Source organism: Ammospiza caudacuta, chromosome 8 (genome assembly GCF_027887145.1).
Source record: "Ammospiza caudacuta isolate bAmmCau1 chromosome 8, bAmmCau1.pri, whole genome shotgun sequence".
Classification (NCBI taxonomy): Eukaryota; Metazoa; Chordata; class Aves; order Passeriformes; family Passerellidae; genus Ammospiza; species Ammospiza caudacuta.
In genome coordinates this window covers 18,119,849-18,140,155 of record NC_080600.1, presented here as the reverse complement: position 1 = coordinate 18,140,155, position 20,307 = coordinate 18,119,849, and the positions used below count along the sequence as shown (strand labels likewise).

The window sequence follows — 20,307 nt, the reverse complement described above, 5'->3', positions numbered from 1 at the left end:
GCTTCCTGCTTGTGTCCCATAGCACAACAGGCTTTATTTCTAGCACATGAGTTCTTTCACTAGCAGGCCAAAGATATTGCCCCAAAAGGCACAGCTTCTTTTCAGGTCCTTTTCTTTCTCAGCACTTGGAAAGGATTCAGTGTCATTTTATTTGTATTATGGTTTAGTGGTAGAATCAGCAGTGCTGGGTTAACAGCTGGAGGAGATAATCTTAAAGGTTTTTCCTAACCTAAATTATTCTATGATTCTATAACAGAGCAAGCAGTAGGAAGAGACAAGCCCACAGTAATGGGTACACTACGACAGTAAGGAAATAAAACAGTGAAGAGTTCACATATGCAGTAACTGGGACAGCTCTGGAGGACTGGGAGACCTCTGCAGGCTCCAGAGGGAAGTCCTTTACAGCACTGAGGACTGACAGGAGTTGCTGAAGGTCCTCTCAGTATCTCACAGCATTCATTTATTTGGATTAAAACTCTGAAAAGGGATGTCTTATAAGGATGCAACCACTATGACCCCTTCAACAACTGCAGTAGGTTTTATCCAATCTCTAAATACATTCTTCAGTCTTTTCTGGAAAATAATTAGTAGCCACAGACACACGTCTGTAAAACCTACTTTCTTGCTTTTGCACTTCTCTTTTCAGGTCAGCTCACAGTAGCAGCAAACTCTTTGTGAGGCTCTCTTGTAAACACAGAGGGAAGAAATAGCACAGCTACCTTGTAAAACCTGCACAGCTGCTGAACAGAACAGGTAAGGGAAACAGGTTAAAAAGGGATATTTTCAGAGCACAGGAGCTCTCCTTTCTAAAGAAGGTACCCCTGCCTTCCAACATTCCATAGAGAAAGCTCCTGGAGGGCACACAGCAAACACTGACTACCTCCAGAAGTGGGTCCTTGGGAATTTCATATTACAGAACCACAGATTAAGCTTAAAACACTATCAGGGACATGTACAGACCTTCAATGGCTCCATTTAAAGGGAGTTTCTGTGAGCATATGAAGTTGTTACACATCAAACCCAGGAGATGCCCAGGATACAGCTGACGAAAACGAGGAGCTCTGTCTCCATACTTGGGAGTGCATTTCTATTCTGCATCCTTTCCACAGAAAGATACAGAACAGAAACTCCACTCTACAAGAAGCAATACATCTCCCTAGACAAAAGTAACAGCAAGTGCACTTGCCTTTGTCACCCTTCTTTTTCTACAGCAACTATGTCACAATATAACACAATGTGTTTTTACCTATATACACACTTATATATACACTTAAACATACTTACATGTTATATATATTTATACACACACATGTCCCCCCACACTAACACTTAGGCACCTGCTTTCCATGTTCCAATATAGCTGACTTACCTGGAAAACCCAACACAAAAAGTTTCTTTTAACCCTAAACAGACCACCTATTCCTAACTGGAGTCAAGCCACCATGTGCATACAAGCACCCTTTCACAATCCCTTCATTTTTAGTTAAGCCCTACCTTTATTTAGATTACAAAAATCTTTGTGGCACTAGCTGCTGTTTCTCTCTGTAAGTGCCTGGCCCATTGCTGGCATCTACAAAATAAGTCATGGAGATGGAGACACTGGGTCAGTGTTTCCAAAGCCCTGAGCACCTCTTCAGTGCAGTGCTTGGGAAAAGGAAGAATACCACTTGCTGAAACACTGCTTCGTATGGCTCACTAGAGATGCCTGCCTCAATCTGATAACAACACCTCCTGTGCCCCACACAATGCTGGCAGGAATGCCTTCATATTGACAAATTGACTGCTTTAGCTTCTGTTACTTGCTTATGGACTGAAAATTCAGCATCATTTAAAGAAAGAGAGCAGAGATCTTTGGGCCTTACAGTAAAGCTCTGTACATCAGCCCTCTTTTAATGGCTGCTCTTTCACTTTATGAAAACTGCTTTTGTTTGGATTTGCCATTCTTCCAATAGCTTTAACATTCAAAGCTTTTTTTAAGTTTGGGAAATCATTCAAGGAAATGATCAGAAATACATAGCAAATAAATAATTTTGTCCTGAGTCAAACTGAATAGGACAGAAGCAAAAAGTAAAAAAACTTTAGATATTTAAACTATAAAAAAGAACAGGAATCAAGGTAAGTTCAAAAAATTATCCTTAGGCAGGCAAACACAGAGTTAAATCAGTATGGCTCTTTTGTCTTTGATGTATCTTCGTTTAAGAGTTACCTCACAGCTAGATTGTGAGTAGGTTTTTTGTGTTTTTTAACATTCAGCTCCTCTTTCAAGACAAATATTAAAATCAGATAGGAAACTCCTCATATAAACACAAACAAAGCAGCAGCACAAACCTGTGTTTCCTTGGATATCCCCTCCGTTGGTTAGTGCCAGGTAGGAAAGCAGAGCACAGTTATTGTCCTGCCCAGGTGCAGGTGGCTGCTGCAGGGAGGTGCCTGTGAAGACCACTCTCCAGTTCACGTGGCTGATGTCAGAGCGTGACCTGTTGTGACCTGGTTTGAACATGGAGGCTTCCTCATTCTGCACCAGGATGTCATTCACTGAGCGAGGCCTGTCCCTCCGCCGCTGGCAGATCTTGAAGATATTAAAAGCTGTGGTGTCCCCTTCCCCTGCCCAAGCAAGGTTGTCAGCAGCTGTTCCCCTCTGCACCATGCACTGGTCTTTGGCAGGGAACACTGTCTGAGCTTTGGTTTCCAAGAGGCCATTTTTGCAGTGATCCCAGATGAGGCTACTTTTGGCTAAGGAGGCGACGTTCCTCAGGTTCCTGCTCTCTGTTATCTGATCAAATACCTCATGCCCAACCAGTTCTGGGACCTCCTGTACACCATACACCTCAGAGGGCTGCACAATCTTTTCAAGCTTAGTATCAAAACTATTGAAAAAGTCTTCAGTCACTTCCAAGGCAGGGCTAATGTCATCCACTTCAAGAGCCTCCATGTCCTGTGCTGCTGTGGGCTCAAGGCGGCGCGATGAGTTAAGAAGATACCACATCAATATGGACCCAAGGCCTGCTTCACATCTATCCTTGGCACACCATTAACTTGGACGTGGTGGGCAAACACAGTCACCAACTCAATTTGTCTTCAGAGGGAAGATCTAACACCCACTGACCAAGTAGGCTATGGTCCCGGTCTCATGGGGATGAAGAGTACCTGTTAAGAAAAGCAAAACATCACATCAGGAAGAGTCTATTCCCAGGTAAATATGTGTAATCACATCACTCCTTTCACAGTCATAATCCCCTTCGTTTAACTTTCTCCTTCAATTGGCACCAAAATCACTGTGTGTGAAGAAACCCTTCGTGTTTCTGCTGTTCACTCTGTATGAACTCTGTGTATAATCACTTTTTGAACTGAAAGCTGCAGAGAGGAGGATGGGACACCAGATGATGGAAACCAAAGCAATACCATTTGTTAACCAAGCTTTAGAAAGCTGCATTGAGAGATTGCCACCTAAGGAATGCTTCATAGAGTTTCCCTTAGGCCTTTCCCTCCTTTTCTTTTTTTCTAATAAAAAGTTAATTAACTACAGGGTCATAACATAGGCCAACCAGCCCCAAATAGTTTGCTTTTTTGTCCAAGATTGCTTGAACTTGCAATTTTATGGAGACCAACATGAGTTTTACAGCAGCTACCTTGCCTATCTGTCTGCATGAACAGAACTGTGACATTTGCCAAATAAATCAAGTCTGCTGCTGTCTTGAAGCTCCATCCACAGTGCTGCCATGCTGAAGGGAAAAGCACAGTAGGTATGTTTAAATTGGGGTAACCTGGCAAATGTCTGCGAGTTCTTGGAACCTGGAGGCTGGGCATTTGTCCTGGCAGGAGAACACCCTCAAGTCTCCTAAGACAAAGCACAGTTCCCAGAGCCTGGACAGGCAGAACAGCTGAAAGTCAGAGTTTTGAACACATCAGCTCAAGTCCTAGAAGCAGCAAAGCCGCATTAGCTCAGAGCTCTATCTAGATTATTACACTCAACAAAACTAATTAGCTGGGCTGGGCCGATAATTAGCAGCTCATTAGCTTGTAAATGCTGCTGAAGTGCTACCAGGACCCATGAAGATTTACGCTTAGCAGGAAAAAACATCTATTAAACAGCATCAAAAACAGATAATACTTCTATTTAAGGTGGGTTTTTTTTTTTAAATCCAGAACAGTCTTTTAGCCTAATTTCTGTTAGGAAAGCTGACCATAGCAAGCCAGAGGAAGAGAGGAAGGTGGCCAGCAACCCCAAAAGGAGGGGGCACAGAATTCTGTAGCACAAGCCAATCTCCTCTACAATCCCCCAGTGGCTTCTGCCCAGCCCTGCTTCAGTTGTAGCCAGCCATGACACAGCTGGGCTCAAAAGCAGCAGCTCACCCTCCCTCCCAGTGGATCTGCACTTCAGACTATGACATTCGCAAAGACACTCCAACTAAGTAACTTGCAAAAGCAATAACTAATCACATACAGAACTCTGGAACATCAAGCCTTTACACTGAGATCTTACTCCCCTTAACTCCTTGCAAGGATTCACTTTGCTAGTCTCATAATGAATCAGGGTAGGATAAGCTTCAATTATGTGAACACAGAGTAAGACACTGAAGATAGAGACAAAACCACAAGCAGAGGGCTGAACAATACAGACTTGGAGTTATTTCAAATCAGAACAGTCTGGGAGCAGACTCTTTGCAAAGATGTGTAACTGTGGCAGTTGACAGCAGTGGGAAATTAAGTAATCCTGGGCACATCTGCATTGTCAGCTTAATGCAGCACTGAGTTTACTCTTGAAGCTCAGTCCTGCCAGCAGCCCCAGAGCAGTGTTCTGTTCCCTGGTACCACAGAGCTTGAGAGCTCAAGGAACAGCCTAAGGGACATAGGTGGTGCAACCTGTCTACTTATTCTACACCTTTCTGTAGCATATTTTTACAGCAACAATGGTATTTCAAAGTTGCAAACTGCAAGAAGCATTCACTTGAACAAAACTAGCACCAACATAACCACAGGCCTGCAGTGAAGGCTACAGCCTGGTCCATTCAAAGATGCTGCCTCATGGGGGTTGGCAGAGGTTGGCAGCCTTGCACTCCCTCACACAACTGGAGTGGCAATCACTCCAGAAGGGTTTGTGACATGCCACTGCAGCATTCTAGTGACAGCAGAACAATGTTGTCTGTTCTTTAAGTCCCTAGGAAAGATGGAAAGCAAGGGATAAAAACTGACACTTACGTTAACAAGTTGATGTTTCAATGCCAGAGGCTTCAAGTGGCAGAATGTTTCTCTGGATCCTGTGAGACTGGAGCTGCCAGCCAGCCAAGTGTGCTGATGCCAAGCTACAAACTGACCTCACAGCCAGGAGGATGCTGAATCGCATGGTCATGAGAAGATGACAGGCCCCTGTACCACATAGCCCATAAACTGCAGCCTTCATACCTTCCCAACCAGTCTGTTTGCCCTGCTCAATAAAGATGTGAAAGGTGACATCAGTGGTGGCAGGCTCATCCCCCCCTACACCAGCAAAAGAGTTGTGCCAGTAATTCCCACTAGCACTGGGATCCTGCAATTACATATCCTCCATAAATGCAATTAGGCACTTTCTGACAGCAGCACTCAACAAAAAGTTAATTGAGATGTCTGCATGGATTTGGTGCCAAATGAAAGGAAACTCTGACATGGCAGTAAACAGCTTCATCACAATCTCCTCCAGGAGGGAAGCAGTGAAAATCACTTCCTTCATGGGAAGGGTAAAAAAAAGGCTAACAATAGAATAAGTTAAGCTCCTTTTAAGTTACTATAAAATGTATTGCTTTATGTATTGTTTCTTGAAATACCTTAAATTTTCCAAAGACATTCAGTCTAAGGCAGTGAATATGAGAGAAAGAATGAAGCATCAGCCCAAACTATTATAGATTGATGAAGCTATGGACAACCATAAGCTTGGATTTGTGCTCATCCAGGCCCCTGGGAACTGGTCTTAGTGAAAAAAGGATGAAGGAACATGCTGCATTGTACTCAGCAAAAACTGCTGGACACAGCAGCTGAAAAACAGTTTTCTGTATATCTGCCCAGCATGAACATGCAGCAGTCAGATAATTAACGTGCACTTACAACACGAGAAGTCTTTACTATCACAAGTTTGTAGTGGCCCCATCACTCACATGGCTGAGGTAAACAGCAAGGATTACTGGTCATAGCATATGAGACACTGAAGTTCAATTTACTAAAGATTACCTCCCTTGGAGAAGCCACATGGGCTTAACTTGAGTGACAGCACAGTCTGACACAGAGAAAAGTCACAAATGACAAATGCCAAGGAACATACACTGGAAGAGACCATTTCACTTCCTGATGCATTTTCTGGATCCTCGTGGGTATGGAAAATACCCAAGCATTGCATGGCAAAATTTAAAAAGCACAGAAAATGCTGTGAAGCAGAGGGGAAAAGCAGAAAGGAACAATAGGAGACTTCACACAACTTGATAAGCAATCTTGTTGGTTTTGGTGCTCAGAGAACTTCCTACCTCTCTTCCAGATAATAGAGATGCTTAACGCAAGAAGTGATACACAATAGATAAATAGACTTCCCCTTTTCTCTGGTATTTGGAGAGAGAATCAGAAAGGAACTATGAATGATGTTCATAAGGAAATGCATAAACTACAGGAGCTCCCAGTCAGTAAAAGGTAACCAAAGACAGGTAATATAAAAGTCCCTCAAGTCTCATTGATTCTTAATGACTCTTGAGCTCAGATTCCTAGCAAAGATCAGGGTTTCTGAGAATTTTATCTCAAGAGCACAAGAGGAGTTCTACAAGCTACCTATATGCAAATAGACAGCAGGCACTGGGAGCTTGCCCTATCCCCTTCCCAACACACTGGAACCTTCTGCAGGAACCAGCTCTGCTCTTCTCACACTACATTACAACTGTGGGCTGAAACTCCAAGGCCAAAAAGGAAAACAGAGAGAGGTTCTTTCAGCTGGGTAACAGCTGGGTAGCAGAGGAAATTCAAGCAGCCTAGGGACTTTTATTTCTGTTATGCTGTAGGCCTGGACCACTACAATCCAGTTAATGGCCTATGTGTTGTTCACACAAATCTGGTCTGAACACATCTGAAGAAGAGGCTGATGCAGTGTCTCTGAATGCAATCCACTGGGGTGGCACAGCTAAATACCTACTGAGCTTTTCCACCTGTCAGTCTGAGCAACCTCACACTGTGACCTCAATGTCTTCCAGTGGTACTTCAAACAATCACAACCTACAGGTTTTGCTGCTTCAAGGATTTCTGACCTGCTCTGTAGCTCACATCAGGCAAGTATTGCCCTGAATCTAAACAGGGCACACTTAGGTCAATGCTAGTCCTTGAAAAGCAGGTTCTGCTGGGCAGAATCCCTGAAAGAAGCTATGAAGCTGATGACTTCGGAGCTACCTAATAGTTAAGAAGCTGAGCTGCATTTGTGAGGTGGGCAGACCTGAGTGGACAGAAGAGAGAGCAAGGATGCACAGGTGACTATCACACACACAGCTTTTAGCATTGCCTATGCAGTTCTGCACATCACTGGCACAAAGTGCTTGCACAGGGAGCTGAAGAGTCCTGGTTCCAGACACTTCCCCTCTGGAGGTTGTGAGCCCCAGGCAGTGCAGTGACCAGCTCTCTGAGCAGCAGCTGAAGGCTGCACTCCTGCTTGTCTGTCACACCCATCCTGGAGAGGCAACTGATAAGGAGGAACAATTTCACAAGGGACATAGAGTGAGCATCAGCTGGGACACTGTTCCTGTGCAAACCATCACATTCCCTTGGATCCTGGATGTATTTTGCTCCTGTAGCACAAGGCAAGCCTTTTCCCACGTGATTCCTAAACCCCAGATGATGTACTGCCATGTACATCAAGTGAGACAGAGCAAGTGAGACAAGCTTGTTAGATTCACCATTTCAATGACTGGAGGAAACTTACAGTGCTTCGCAAAGAGAGAAAACAAGAAACTTTTCATATACAGGGAACCACAATTTCAAAAAGTTGCCATATAACAGTCAAAGTTTGGTTCAACATCACCTGGGCAATTGCCTTTAGATCACATTTTTAAAGCCTCTCCCTAGAGGCCTCTTTCCCCAACAGACAAACTGAGAAATGCATTACTTGAATTTTTTAGAATATCCCAACTTTAAAATGTCTCACAGAAATATCTTTTGACCGATATTCCTGCACAATGTAACTGGCAGTACTCAGGAAAAACTCACAAAAACTGCAGAAAGAGAGACCCTGGTCAGGAATGCTTGGCTATTGAGTCAACAGAGGGTAGCTGAATGTAAACTTAACCATTTGCATGTTGCAAACCCACCTGTTTCCCAGTTTCATTATCCTTAAGGATGAAATTAACTGCCAACATTTATCAATGAAGAAGAGCTCCCACATCCTGTCTGCTAGACCCAGTGAGCACCAAACAGCAGGAACAGCTGCAATTAACCTGGGGCCTAATTACAGTCAACCTAAAAGAAGCCGTGATCTCTTCTACTCTACAGAAAACAAAACAAAAAAAAAATGCAAACACTTGAACTGAAGAAAGAAGTGAAATCAGGTCAGAAGAAGAGTGCCACATTCTGTGAAGGGAAGCAGACCCTTAGCAAGGACACATGAGTCTGGCTCTGTGCAGCACAGATTTTCCGCAGATGCTGATCTCACCCTTTAACAAGGAAGCTCCCCAGGCATCCTCCCTGTGTGGACAACCAACACAGCACAGCTCCAGAACAGCTCACCCAACAATGAGCACACAGCAATGCACAATAAACAGTGCTTACAGCATACTTTATCTTTAATTTTAACTGTCATTTGGGAACACTCATCAAAACCCAAGAAATACTAAGCTGCAAAGAGCACAACAGCCTGCACCAGAACAAACTGGGGCCAGGGCTGAGGAGCACCCAGGAGTGGAGGAAGACAGACCAGCAGAAGGATTTCTTTTCCTGAAACTGACTGCTGGACAGCTCTCCCAAGATCTTTATCACTCACTCATTTGCCTTGCAGCAAATGACACACATCCATCCTGGCTGGGGAGCACCACCAAGTAATGAAGGGCTGTGTCACTTCCTGGGGATGAATAACCACTAAAAACCTCAGCAGCTGGACTGGGATGAAGGATAAAGGACTCTAACAAGGGAGGGAACAAAAAGCCAAGCAGACTGGCCACAGGGGAGCAGCTGGTGGTGACACACAGCCCAGGCTGCAGCCAGCCAAACACATCAGCACGTGGGCACTTTCTTGGGTCACATCCGACTGAAGCCCAGACCACCCTCTCTGCATGCTGCCTGCCTGACCCTGCAAAATCCACAGGGACAAAAAGAACACAGCAGTGCAGTGATTTGGCCCTAGATGTGGATCTGTGGTCCCAAACAGATTTACATGCTGTCCCTGTGCACAAGAACACTGCCTGTTCTGCCGGGCACACAGACACCACAAAACACCCTGTCACCTCCTGAATTCAGCACAGATACAGAAATTGTCAGGAAACAGGGTATCGAAGAGGGGTGATACAACTAGGAAACGTGATTGAACTAGACAAGCAGGAAACAACAACCGTGACTCAGTCTAACACTTCTAATTGTATCTGCCTCTATGGAGCAGCTTGGCTCCTGATAGGATGTGGAGCAACTTTGTATATGTCAGGTGAAATAACACTTTTCTTTTTAAAAAAATAAACATTTCTACTTAATGCAAACTGAAATTGTGCAGGTATCTCCTCACTCCACTAGGACTAGACTGAAGAGGAAAGACAGTCAGTCCTTAAATGCTTGACTGGTTTTTTTAAGTTCAGAAATTAAGACATTTTCAATTTGCCCTTGCTGAGCTGTGAACAGTAGTAAAAAACATAGCTGGGAATAACATCTTGCATTGCCCCAGAGGCCCAAAAGAAGATCATAAACACACCATCTCCCACAAGGACACAGAAGACCATTTCTTCCCTAAGATCCCGGCACAGCTGTAAGGAAACACGCTTGACATCCAAATCTGTACTGCACAGCTTTCTGAGGTGCCCTGACCTGCAGCTGGAGCTAACTCCTCTCTCCAGCTGTGGCACCCAAAGAATCAGCTGGGACAGGACAAACCATTCTACAGTGAGACCTGGATTTCCTGTAACTGTTGGCAGTTGCATGCTGACATTGAGGGAAATACAGCATTTAATCAGAGCCTCTTTTCTCACCTCAAACTAAGCTCTTCTCTTGTTTTTCAAACAGCCACGACCACAGTGCTTTGTCACCTAAATTGGCAGGAGAAGAAGCACTGATCCAAATGATGCTGAAGTTCAGCAACCTACCACAGCAACCCAAATGCTCAGGCCACAGCAGCCAGCCCTGAGGGATGGCTGTAACCACTGGCACCACTACAGAGCTGTGTGACTACCCAGCATAAGTGCTTGCTCTTCTCCAAACTGAACTACATCTTCATTACTGAAAACCTTAGCAGAAGCCCTGTAGAAACCTCAAGGCATCTGAAGATACTGAAATGGTAACAATAACTTGCTTCAGTCCGATCAGGTCCTGCAGGAACTATGTATCTAGCTACTACAGACTTATAAGAACTTTCACTCCACCGTTACAATGCTCTGCTTCACATCAGATTTCTGATTTAAGTCGCTAAATGAATTCATTAATTTTGAATAAATAAGACATAAAAGTGGCAAGGTGAAAATTACTGTTGCTTAAAGTGCATGGGCACTGGACCAACTAAGATTCCAATGCTTTCTTACTGAGACTTTTTGTAGCCAGTTAGCAGGGTATGCAGCGCTGAAAGTGAGAATTGTCTGTACAGCTTTGCAGGATGAGGATCATTTGTGCATATTTGCAGAACAGATCAGGAGCAAGCCATGATGCCCTACACAAACGTACACCCGAGTCTCTTCCCTCACCTCAGGCTGGCAGTGACCCCAGCATTCCTGCTGCTACTCCAGCTAGCACACCTTCATTCCCACATAACACAGACTCCTGTCAGGCCTGTTTGATCCCACAAGGTGTAACTCCGCTGGCTGTGTCTGGGTGCCTGCTCCTTTAAAGAAGCAATTTTAGTGCAAGGAAAGACCGCGGCATTATGTCACACTCGGGGCCATTGAAATAGAGAGGGATGTCAGCACCCTGTGCCCACACATACCGGAGTCTGACCCGAGGAGCACCCAAATTCCTGATGAGACCGTGAGCCGGGTGGGGAAAACGAAAGCAGGGGGCCTTTTAATGCAGAGGGGAACATGTCCTTCCAGACGAGCACATGACCACAGCCGTGTTTGTGCTAGAAATGCGAACACGGCCGCGCCCGGGCCCTCGCACACAGCCCCGCACGCTCGGGCGGGCAGGCAGCGCGGCCAAGGCTGCGGGAAGCCCGGCGCGCCCGCCCGCCCGGAGGGGCCGGGGAGCCTCACAGCCCCCTGGGGCCCCGCCCCGCCCGCGGCCCAAAGGGAGGGTTTGTTTATTTACCTGCGGCCGGGCCGCGCCGTGCCCGCGCTCCGGGAGGGGCCCGCACTGGCCCTGCCCGGCCGCCCCTCCCGCCGCCGCGTCCTGCCGCAAAGCCGTCCCGGCCGCCGCGGGAAACGGCTCCGCGCACCAAGGTTCCTGCCGCCGCCAGCGCCGCGCCCGCGGAGCGCCCATCGGCCGCCGCCCGTCCCGGCAACCCGCCAGTCTCACTTCCCTTAAAACACGGCACTAGGAAAACCACAGATTTCCTGTATAAACACCCAGGGTAAAGCTGCACCTTTCCGAGTTTAAAGCAGCCGAGGTTCTCAGGGAGCTGGCACTTGGCTTCAGGAGAGATGGGAAACGCAAAATCCTAACGGGATTTCAACAGTCCCAGTGCGGGCTCGCTCACCTAGGCGCGAAGGCTGCAGGAGCAGCGTGGTGCATGAATCCGTATCGCCACAGGGCAGCAAAGGATCGCCAGCAGAACCTGTCGCCCAAGGAAAACAAAGACTTACAAGACAATTACAAATGGTTTGTTTCACGTAGCATGGCAACCACCTGGCAGTACTGGTCTGTAATAATAACCTCACGGCAAGAAATAGCCACTCTGGATGAGGGATGCACCTGAATTTTGACGTCCCATGCACACAGACCACCTCTCACCAGCACCATGCACAGGTCTGGGCTCAGGGGTGGCTGGTGTCTCACTGGCTGTGCCACTGGAGAGTCAGCAAGGCTGTGCTGAGCAGCAGAGACCAGGTTAGTGCTGAAGTGGAGCCACAAGATGTGGTGCTGAACTGAATCCATCAAACAGATTCACAATCCACAGCAAAAGGCAGGAGTTAGGTCAGCTTCCACCAGTAGTTTTTCATCTCCTCACACATAAACCATTTAGTGTATACTGCAAAATGCAACTGGCACAATTAACTAAGTAGTATTTGAATCGGTTATCTCACTTCAGTGACAGCAAGGATAAATGAGAGCCTTTGGCCTACAAAATACCAGTTAATCTGGCTGAAAACTAATTAATCTTGGCCTCCAAAAATAACATATTACTAGACCATACATTCCAAGTCCTGCTCCCAAAGATGAATGGCTTCTTCACTGTGTAACAGTCAAGGATTGATTTTTTTTTTTTATTCCAGTTCAGCTGTATCCACCTAGATCCCACAAGGGACAAGGCAGTATCATTACCTGCCATGTTATTTACCACTATCCAGCCTTTTGTCAAATGGTACTTAAACATTTATCTCTTGGGCTCCTCAGAAGGAAAGAGACTCTCTAGAACTCCTGTGTCTGACAACCTATCAGAACTTTGTCTCTCTTCCAGATACAAACTAAACATTTCCTTTCAGACCCAACCAGAGCGTGCACAGGGCATGGTGGTCCATTACCTGGGGGGACACAGCTGTCAGGGGAAAAAAGCAGGCAATGCGCACTGTAAAAAAACCTATCTCTTTCTTGCTTCTGATTCCTCTAGCTGATTTCTCTAGCAGATATTTTTCTTCCTGCAGTCTGTGTGCCAATGGAGAGAGGAAAAAAAACCCCAAATATCAACACTACCTTTAAAAGCTGCAGAAAAACACTCTCGGTTCTGAAGAAATAGGAATCTTTGAAAATTTTTTTTTATTATAACTATGTATATCTTTCAGAATGCAAGCTTCAGATTTTGCAATTTTCGTTTTTAAGCATATAATTGTCCCTCGACATGAAATCACAAGCTGTTTCCAGTAAGATATACTGGTTAAAGACAGTGGTGGCTATCTATCAGAACCTTCCTCACAGCTTGACTTCCAGCTCTGTTCTCATTGCTCACCAACCATCAGCACAAGGCCCAATACTGAACTACGCATGGACCCATATGCTGGTTACCTGTATGAGTAAAAAATTTGTACATTGTTTTTCCATATGACAAAGTCATAAAGGAACTCATCTTCCTGCTACTTGGAATGTGTCAAATGTATTTTTTCCTTAGTTTCAACACTGTGTTGAAAGAGGAAAAAAAATTTCTCTCTTTAGCAATACTGGAAACAGCTGCTCTCCTTGTGGGACAGTTTGCAGGACCAAGTGCTCCTTCAATCTGAACATCTTCCATGAGTACTCCAGAATCATCTTACAAAGACCAGATCATTGCACCATGTATTCCTAAATTTGGCTCCTGCTCACAAGAATCCAAACCTCCTTCTCGAACTGGGAAAGTCTCAACAACCCTCTGGGAACATCCTTTGCTGGCATAATGAGGAAGGAGCGATGCCCATTTATTGTGGCCATTGACCGACTTGACAGCTCATACCAGCTGAGCATTAGACCCACCAGTCTTCCACTGCCTCTGAAAAAGTGGCCTTTTTCACACGTTTTAATTACTGACTCCCTACATAGAAGCTATTTCCTCACAGAAAGGCCATTAACTGGAGCGTTCAGCACAAGATGAAGTCTTTCTGATAATTGTTGCTTGAGTTCGTGTTTGTGAAAATAAATATCATCAGATGATTAAATTAAACACCACAGCCAGCCCGGCTATACACTATTTTCACTTATCATGCAGAAGGGGAGATCAAAGAGAAAGGCTCAGGTAGAATTATCCCAACTCTTCCAAGTTTGGCTGATAGCTACCCATTGAACACACTAATTAGCTTCCTGCTTAGGGTGTGCAGCACAAAATTAACCCTCCCAAAATTGGGTACAGCCATTTTCATGCTCTGTAATCAACTGCATGCAGAAGGATAACCGTCTCATCTCCGTATAGTAAAGCAGCAGCTCTGCCTGATTCTGATTTTGGGGGCTCTTGGGCCTCCATCCCCTTAGGAATTTTGTGTGGGTGCGAGGAGAGCTGTGCCTAGGAAACACGAGGAAAGGCTGGAGGCACCCCAGTCGTGCGGGGTTTCTGCCTCCCAGCCCTTCCCTTCCCTCCTGGTGGGCAGCCATGCCCGGCTCTGCGCTCCTGCAGAGCAGCAGCACGGCTCTCACAAGCCCCTGGCACGGGGAGATTGAACAGGGGGATGGTTTCGGAGAGGGAGTCTGGCCCAGCACTTGCCTGCTTTGCCTCCTTGGGCCCTGGAGGGCAGGGGAGAAGAGCGAGGCAGTGGGCAGCGTAGTCTGTTCCCACTGCTCCCGTGAGCACACACACCCACACAACCAGAAAGCTCTGCTATTCTTCTGCTAATGGGATTGGCACCGCTTAAAGCAGTCTGCGAGGGTATTGTCTGCAACCACAGCAAGAGAAACATTATTCAAAGGCTATTCAGGCCCCAAAAGAAGCGGCAGAGCAGAGTAATTATCGAAGACTCTCCATTAACGAGGGCATCTTTGCTCTTTGTCTGTGTTGGTTTAATAAGGGCCACTAATGGGGCCGGGGGAGGGGTGCACTAATGCTTCTAAACAAACCTCCTTCCCTTCCCCACCCCCGCCCTGTGAGGAGAGCTGCCTTTATGGGCGCTGACAGCCGGGCTGGGAGTTACCATATTGCAGAGTGACCTTCGGGAAAACTTAGTGTGAACCCGGCCGCATTCAGCCCCATCCCCACCGAGCCGCTTGGAGCATCGTTTGGGTAGCTGTTCTCTTTTTAGCCTTTCCATATTTCCCGATGCTCGCCAGACCCTTTCGTACACCCCCTGCCCGACCTCTCCCATGTCATCTTGTGACCCTTCATGGCTGGACACTGACTGGCAGTAATGAGGGACGACAGTGCAGATTAAGTTCTCGCAGCAAAACCTGGGGCTGCTGTCCATTATCCAGCAGCTGCGACTGGGAGATGCTGCTGGGAAGGCACGACTGGAGCAGTCTCCCCTTCCCACCCTGCCAGAAAAGGCAGGCTGGGATTTAGCATGGGCCCATGTCTCCTACCTTCTGGTGATGACGAGATGGACTGAAGCAAAAGCAGGCATAACCTGTATCCTGACATTCTTCAGAGCCACTTTCAGGAGCATGCAGCTGAAATTCTTTGGAGGGCTCCTAAACTGCCCCCATCTTCAACCACCAGCTGTAAGGGGCCAGCCAGTTTTTGAGGCAATTTGCAATATTACAGGGTCAGATGCATGCTGGTCACTAAAACAGTGAAATGGGGCCAAGAGGTCTCAGGAGGTGTCTGCAAAAGACAGCACTGAAAGAGAGAACTGTAATGGTACACACAAATATGAGTATTGAACGATACAGCCTCTTCCAGGGTGGTGTAGATAGAAGGTTGAGAATTTCTAGAATCATTTTTAGCCAATGAGGAATCTCAAGAACAATAAAAGGAAATTGTTCCCCCAGCACTTGGAAAGGTCTTTTACTGAAGCTAAGTTATGGACACTGTGCTGTTCTATCTCACCTTCAAGTAGATGGTTGTACTGCACAACCAGTCCATGGACTGCAGAGACAAAGCAGTGCCTTTGTGTCTGTACATGTGCAGGGCAGCAGTCTTGGGAACCTCACTGCTGAGCCTCTTTTGTTGTGATAAATTATTTCATTCAGCTGAGGTATGGAGTAACAAAATTCTCTGCACAGACACCCACCCAGTCCTCTCCATTTAGGCAAATATCCTGGTGCTAAAGGTTTATCACAAACAGAGGAAGAAAGATATGTGGAGACAGACTCCTCACTTAAACCACCTGACTGGTTTGAAGAAACAGCCTCCACAAAGGAGTTTACCCCTGTTTCCTCAGGGCTTGGTAGTTTTGAAATTTTCATGATTTTTGCCTTTACAACATTTCACCAGCAACTGCATCTCTTCTAACAAAAGAAGCTTCTCTGAGGAGCTCCTCTGAACACCATCTCTGTAGGATAAAAACATCTCAGAACAATCTTGCAAGTCAAAGAAAGAACAATATCCCTTTACACACAAAGCTAAGCCTCAGTGAAATTAAATCATACCTGAGGTCATTCTTGCCATGGCAGAGCTAGGAAGTCGATACAGTGCTTTCTCCAGAGTCCTACTACAGTGTATCAAGATCACTGGTATTGCTTCACTCTCTTGAATCACACTTCAGGATCATCCTCCTCATACAGAAAATCTATCCTGTTTTCAGAATTTCCTTTTCACTTTAATCACTTTCTGTTTATATTATGTTTTTCCTTCTTAATAATCATTAAACATGCATAAAGTAATGGTTACTAGTAGCACAGGACCTGGCCTCTGGCATGGGTTTTGCTTTATTAGTGTCTTTAAAAGTCCTCCTTCTTTGCCACTAGCAGATAATACTGCCAGCTTTGTTGCAAATGAAGACAATATTTGAACAAAAAGCAGTGACTCGGAAGAACTGAAATGTCATTGACATCCAAAGCAAGGAGAAATTAACAGAAAGGTGAAAAAAAAAAGTAGGTTTATGGCTTAGAAGATATGGATACCATAAAACAAGTAATTGCAGCATGTAAAGGAGAGGTGGTCAAAGCAGAGATTTGTCATGAGAAGGGGGAGTCTTGAGACCCCTCATGACAGAAAGCTCAGTAAGCAGTTTGTGCATGGCAGGCTGAAAGGAGGAGAGCTCGCAGTATCCTATCTCCCAGTGACAGAGATAGGATGGGCAATGAGAGACTGGTGGATCTATTTCTTGGAACTTCAGACACACTAGGACAGCTGAAGATGGGGCATCAGGTACAAAAGAGATAGAAACTTAGCAAGTAAGGTCTTGGAAGCAAAGCTTTGGTCTAAGAGCCACCATCTTGTCTGCAAGTCTTTGTCCAATTTATTCTCCTCAAGGTCTAGTTCCTGCAGTAATCAGGGAATGACTACATCAGATATCCTCAACCTAGTTCTGTTTAGACTCGCTCATTAGCGCCTATAGTACGGTACAGAGATATTCTCTCACCACCCTCCCCCTTTATTTATTTATTTTTATTATTATTAATAATTTTACTAGCACTTGAAGCTAACAGACAATGAGTGCAAGTGGATTCCTCCAGGTTGTTCTACTTTACTGCTGTTGTTTAAATAAACTATCTAACTGGGATCTATCTGAATCCTACTAAAACAACAAAAGGACCTTCATTGGCTGTGCAGTTTTGGATTGTGCCTTGATCTTCTTTAAGGTATCTTGAGCCATTTATTCAATTGCACCTTTGTCTTGAAACCCAGGGGAAACTGGACTAGAGTAAGGAGGAGTAAAGTATGCATTTCCAGAAAATCCTTTGTATATGTTTGCAAGGAGAAGACATATTATATGGGACAGGAAGCAGCTATTAATCTCTGCAAGTGCCATCCTGGTTTTGTTCAATGTAATTTCCCTGCTTTGTCTTTGTATCCTTAGAGCTCTTCTTTCTCTACTAAATAGGTCTTGTTCTGCCAGTTTAGCAAAAACCTGTCCCTCTAATGCCCTCAGCTGGTGCTTCCTGCACCTCCTTTTCATTCCTGCAGGCCATTCTCCTGGTAACAGGAGTGGCACAGAGATGCACCCGCTCACTCAGCAGCCTGGTAGATCACTAGAATAGGGGGGACACTAGTGACTGTGCGACATTTTTGCCTGTCCATGCAGCCCCATTTAGAAAGATTCACAGGCAGGAATGCCACATTAGGGTGATGACTTTCTTCCTTTACTCCTCTGGTATGCCATGGGCTTCCTGTGTGAGTTTAAGCAAGCTGTTTTAGTCTCCACATCTCCATCTCCCTGTCCAGAAAGGGAAATGCTGCTGCAAGGGTGCATTTGAGAACACTTAAACTCTACTCTAATAGGGACTGAGAAATCAAGTTTTCATTCACTCCTGTCCTTACCAGGAGTGGCTTCTGTATCCTTGCACCATGTTTGGCCTCCCCATCTTATGGAGTTATAGGCAGCATTAAGGGATGCAACTGAATGTTCAGTACTCTCGTTTCCTGACATGTCTTCTGCTCTTCTCTACCGGCCTACCTTTGCTCCAAGTCCAAATCTCTCCTTGTCTTGGCCTTTTGTGGCCTGTTTTGGTGCAGTCCATAGTTTCCTCAGCTTCCCCATCATAGGCACTGACCTTATTCTGGTGTCAGGACATTGCTCACTCATCCTGTGAGGTCTTTAACATGGCAGGAGAGAGGAATATCTGTACCATGGGAGGCAGCTCAGTGCAGAGATTCCCCTATCCAGCACCAATCCTGCCAGTTTTGGGACTGTCAGTGCTGTCTGTGCAACACTTCACTCACCTATCTGTGGGGCCCTGCGAGTGACCATCCTGCACCCAGAGCCTGGGCCAGTCCCTCTGCATGGTAGCACAATCCTGTGAAGCCTCCAGCCAGTTCAGGGATATCTCACAAGACACTGCTTGCATTCAATGTGGATACAGCCTACATGAGCTCCTTGCTGGGATGCAAATGCTGTGGGAAGGAAATATTGAAGCTGGAGTGAGAGGAGTGAACAGATGTTTTACAGCAATAACTTCCACCCCAATCCCCCTGGAAAGGTTTGGATAGAGAGCCCTGGTCCAGATTCCATCTAGAAGAAGGCTGAGATGCCAAAGCTTTCACAAACATAATCTATTGACTGTACCTTAAAAAAAAAGGTCTACAACAACTGACCACTTATAATTGCTGCTGCTAACAAGTTGCTTTTATTTTCTCCTATGGAGTTACAGCCATAACTTCAGTGTCTGCTTCTGTACTTCTCTACAGTGACTCTTCATGTTAATGCTAATTTAATTCGCAAGTAGCAGAGCAGGGAACTCTGGATGATGTTTTTGCCTTCCAGGTGAGCTGCAGTTCCGTCGAAGTTAGAGCAGCCCCAGGGCTCTTTTTCTTTCTGGTGTAAGGGCCAGAGCTCTCAAGACCATAAATGTGGCCCACAGGTATAATTTTCCTATAGCTACAACTGCTATACAAATATTATCCTGGGACCTAAAATCCTCTTTACTCCATCTATGCATCATGGTATTCATTCAAAGTACATCCAAGAATATGATCAGCCTCAACAGTATATGTTATAATAGTCTCAGCCTTTTTAATTTTAACTTTTAAAGTTAGGGTACAAATAAAAAGAAGGGGGAAAGGCTGATAGAATTAACAGGGAATCCAAGTAAATAAAAACAATGTATTGGTGTTCATGCAGATAAACCTCTTAGGTGATAAAGGAACATAAGTTTGCCTTGGGCAGAGGAGTCTCTACAGTGTCACCTACAAGAGAGTAACAGCTTTTAGTACTTACTACATCCTGTAAGAGTAAAGCCCAAGCAGTCAAGCTTTAGACAACTGTGTCACAAGATACCAAGGAGAAAAGCTTTCCCACCCTGTATCTGAGTATACCCTGTAGAGGCCAAAGTATCTTCTACTCCACAAATCAGACTGAGCTGCAAATCAAAACTGTAGTACTTATTCATAGGTATCTATGAAGTCAAAGCCACTGTAATGCCTTCCCATCTTCAGCCCTTTGCAAGAGCCCCCTTTTTCTGGCTTCTTTATAACAGGATCTATAGCCAGCAGGACAGCACGTTTCTGGCAGTGATATGCCACTAAAATACTGTGACTTGCATTTGGGTGATTATTTTGTGTCATATCTGACATCACCTGTCTATTCGGACCTTCCTATCCGATCTATGACATTTTGCCCACCATGGCTACTCTGCCGGAGCCCGTGGCCAGGCACCAGTGCCCTCTCCCGGGCAGAGCTGGCCCGGCACGAACGCCAAGCCCGGCTCGCAAAGCTCTGCATTGCAAGCAAGCCTGCTTTGCCTCAGGCACTGGAGCAGTATGATTGTCCTTTTGCTGTTGCCCTGACACTTCAAGTAACCTCACCGAGCATTACAGTGACAGCTGAGCTTCTCCTGAAGGAGTAAGGATTAGCTGAAATATAACTAAACAGATGAGAAGTGGTGCTCACTAGGATTGGAGGTCCACATGTCAAGAATTCTGAATGATGAAATGGATGCAATGTAAATTAAAATTTGTTCTGATTAGGGTAATCAGCTAATATATTTAAGCTAGGCTAGTTCAAGTGTGGTTGCATTTCAGCCTCCAAAGACCCCAAA

The 20,307-nt window shown here is 45.5% G+C and overlaps 1 protein-coding gene across 1 annotated transcript in view; it reads right to left on the bottom strand.

The window, feature by feature from the left end:
- Positions 1 to 2,947, bottom strand: part of PLEKHM3 (pleckstrin homology domain containing M3) — a 63,868-nt gene extending 60,921 nt beyond the window's left edge. Inside the window, exon 1 of the mRNA XM_058809844.1 lies at positions 2,329 to 2,947. Coding sequence (XP_058665827.1) covers positions 2,329 to 2,932 — 604 coding nt within the window. The 5' untranslated portion in view covers positions 2,933 to 2,947. The remainder of the gene's footprint in view (positions 1 to 2,328) is intronic.
- Between the last annotated feature and the right edge of the window lie 17,360 nt (positions 2,948 to 20,307).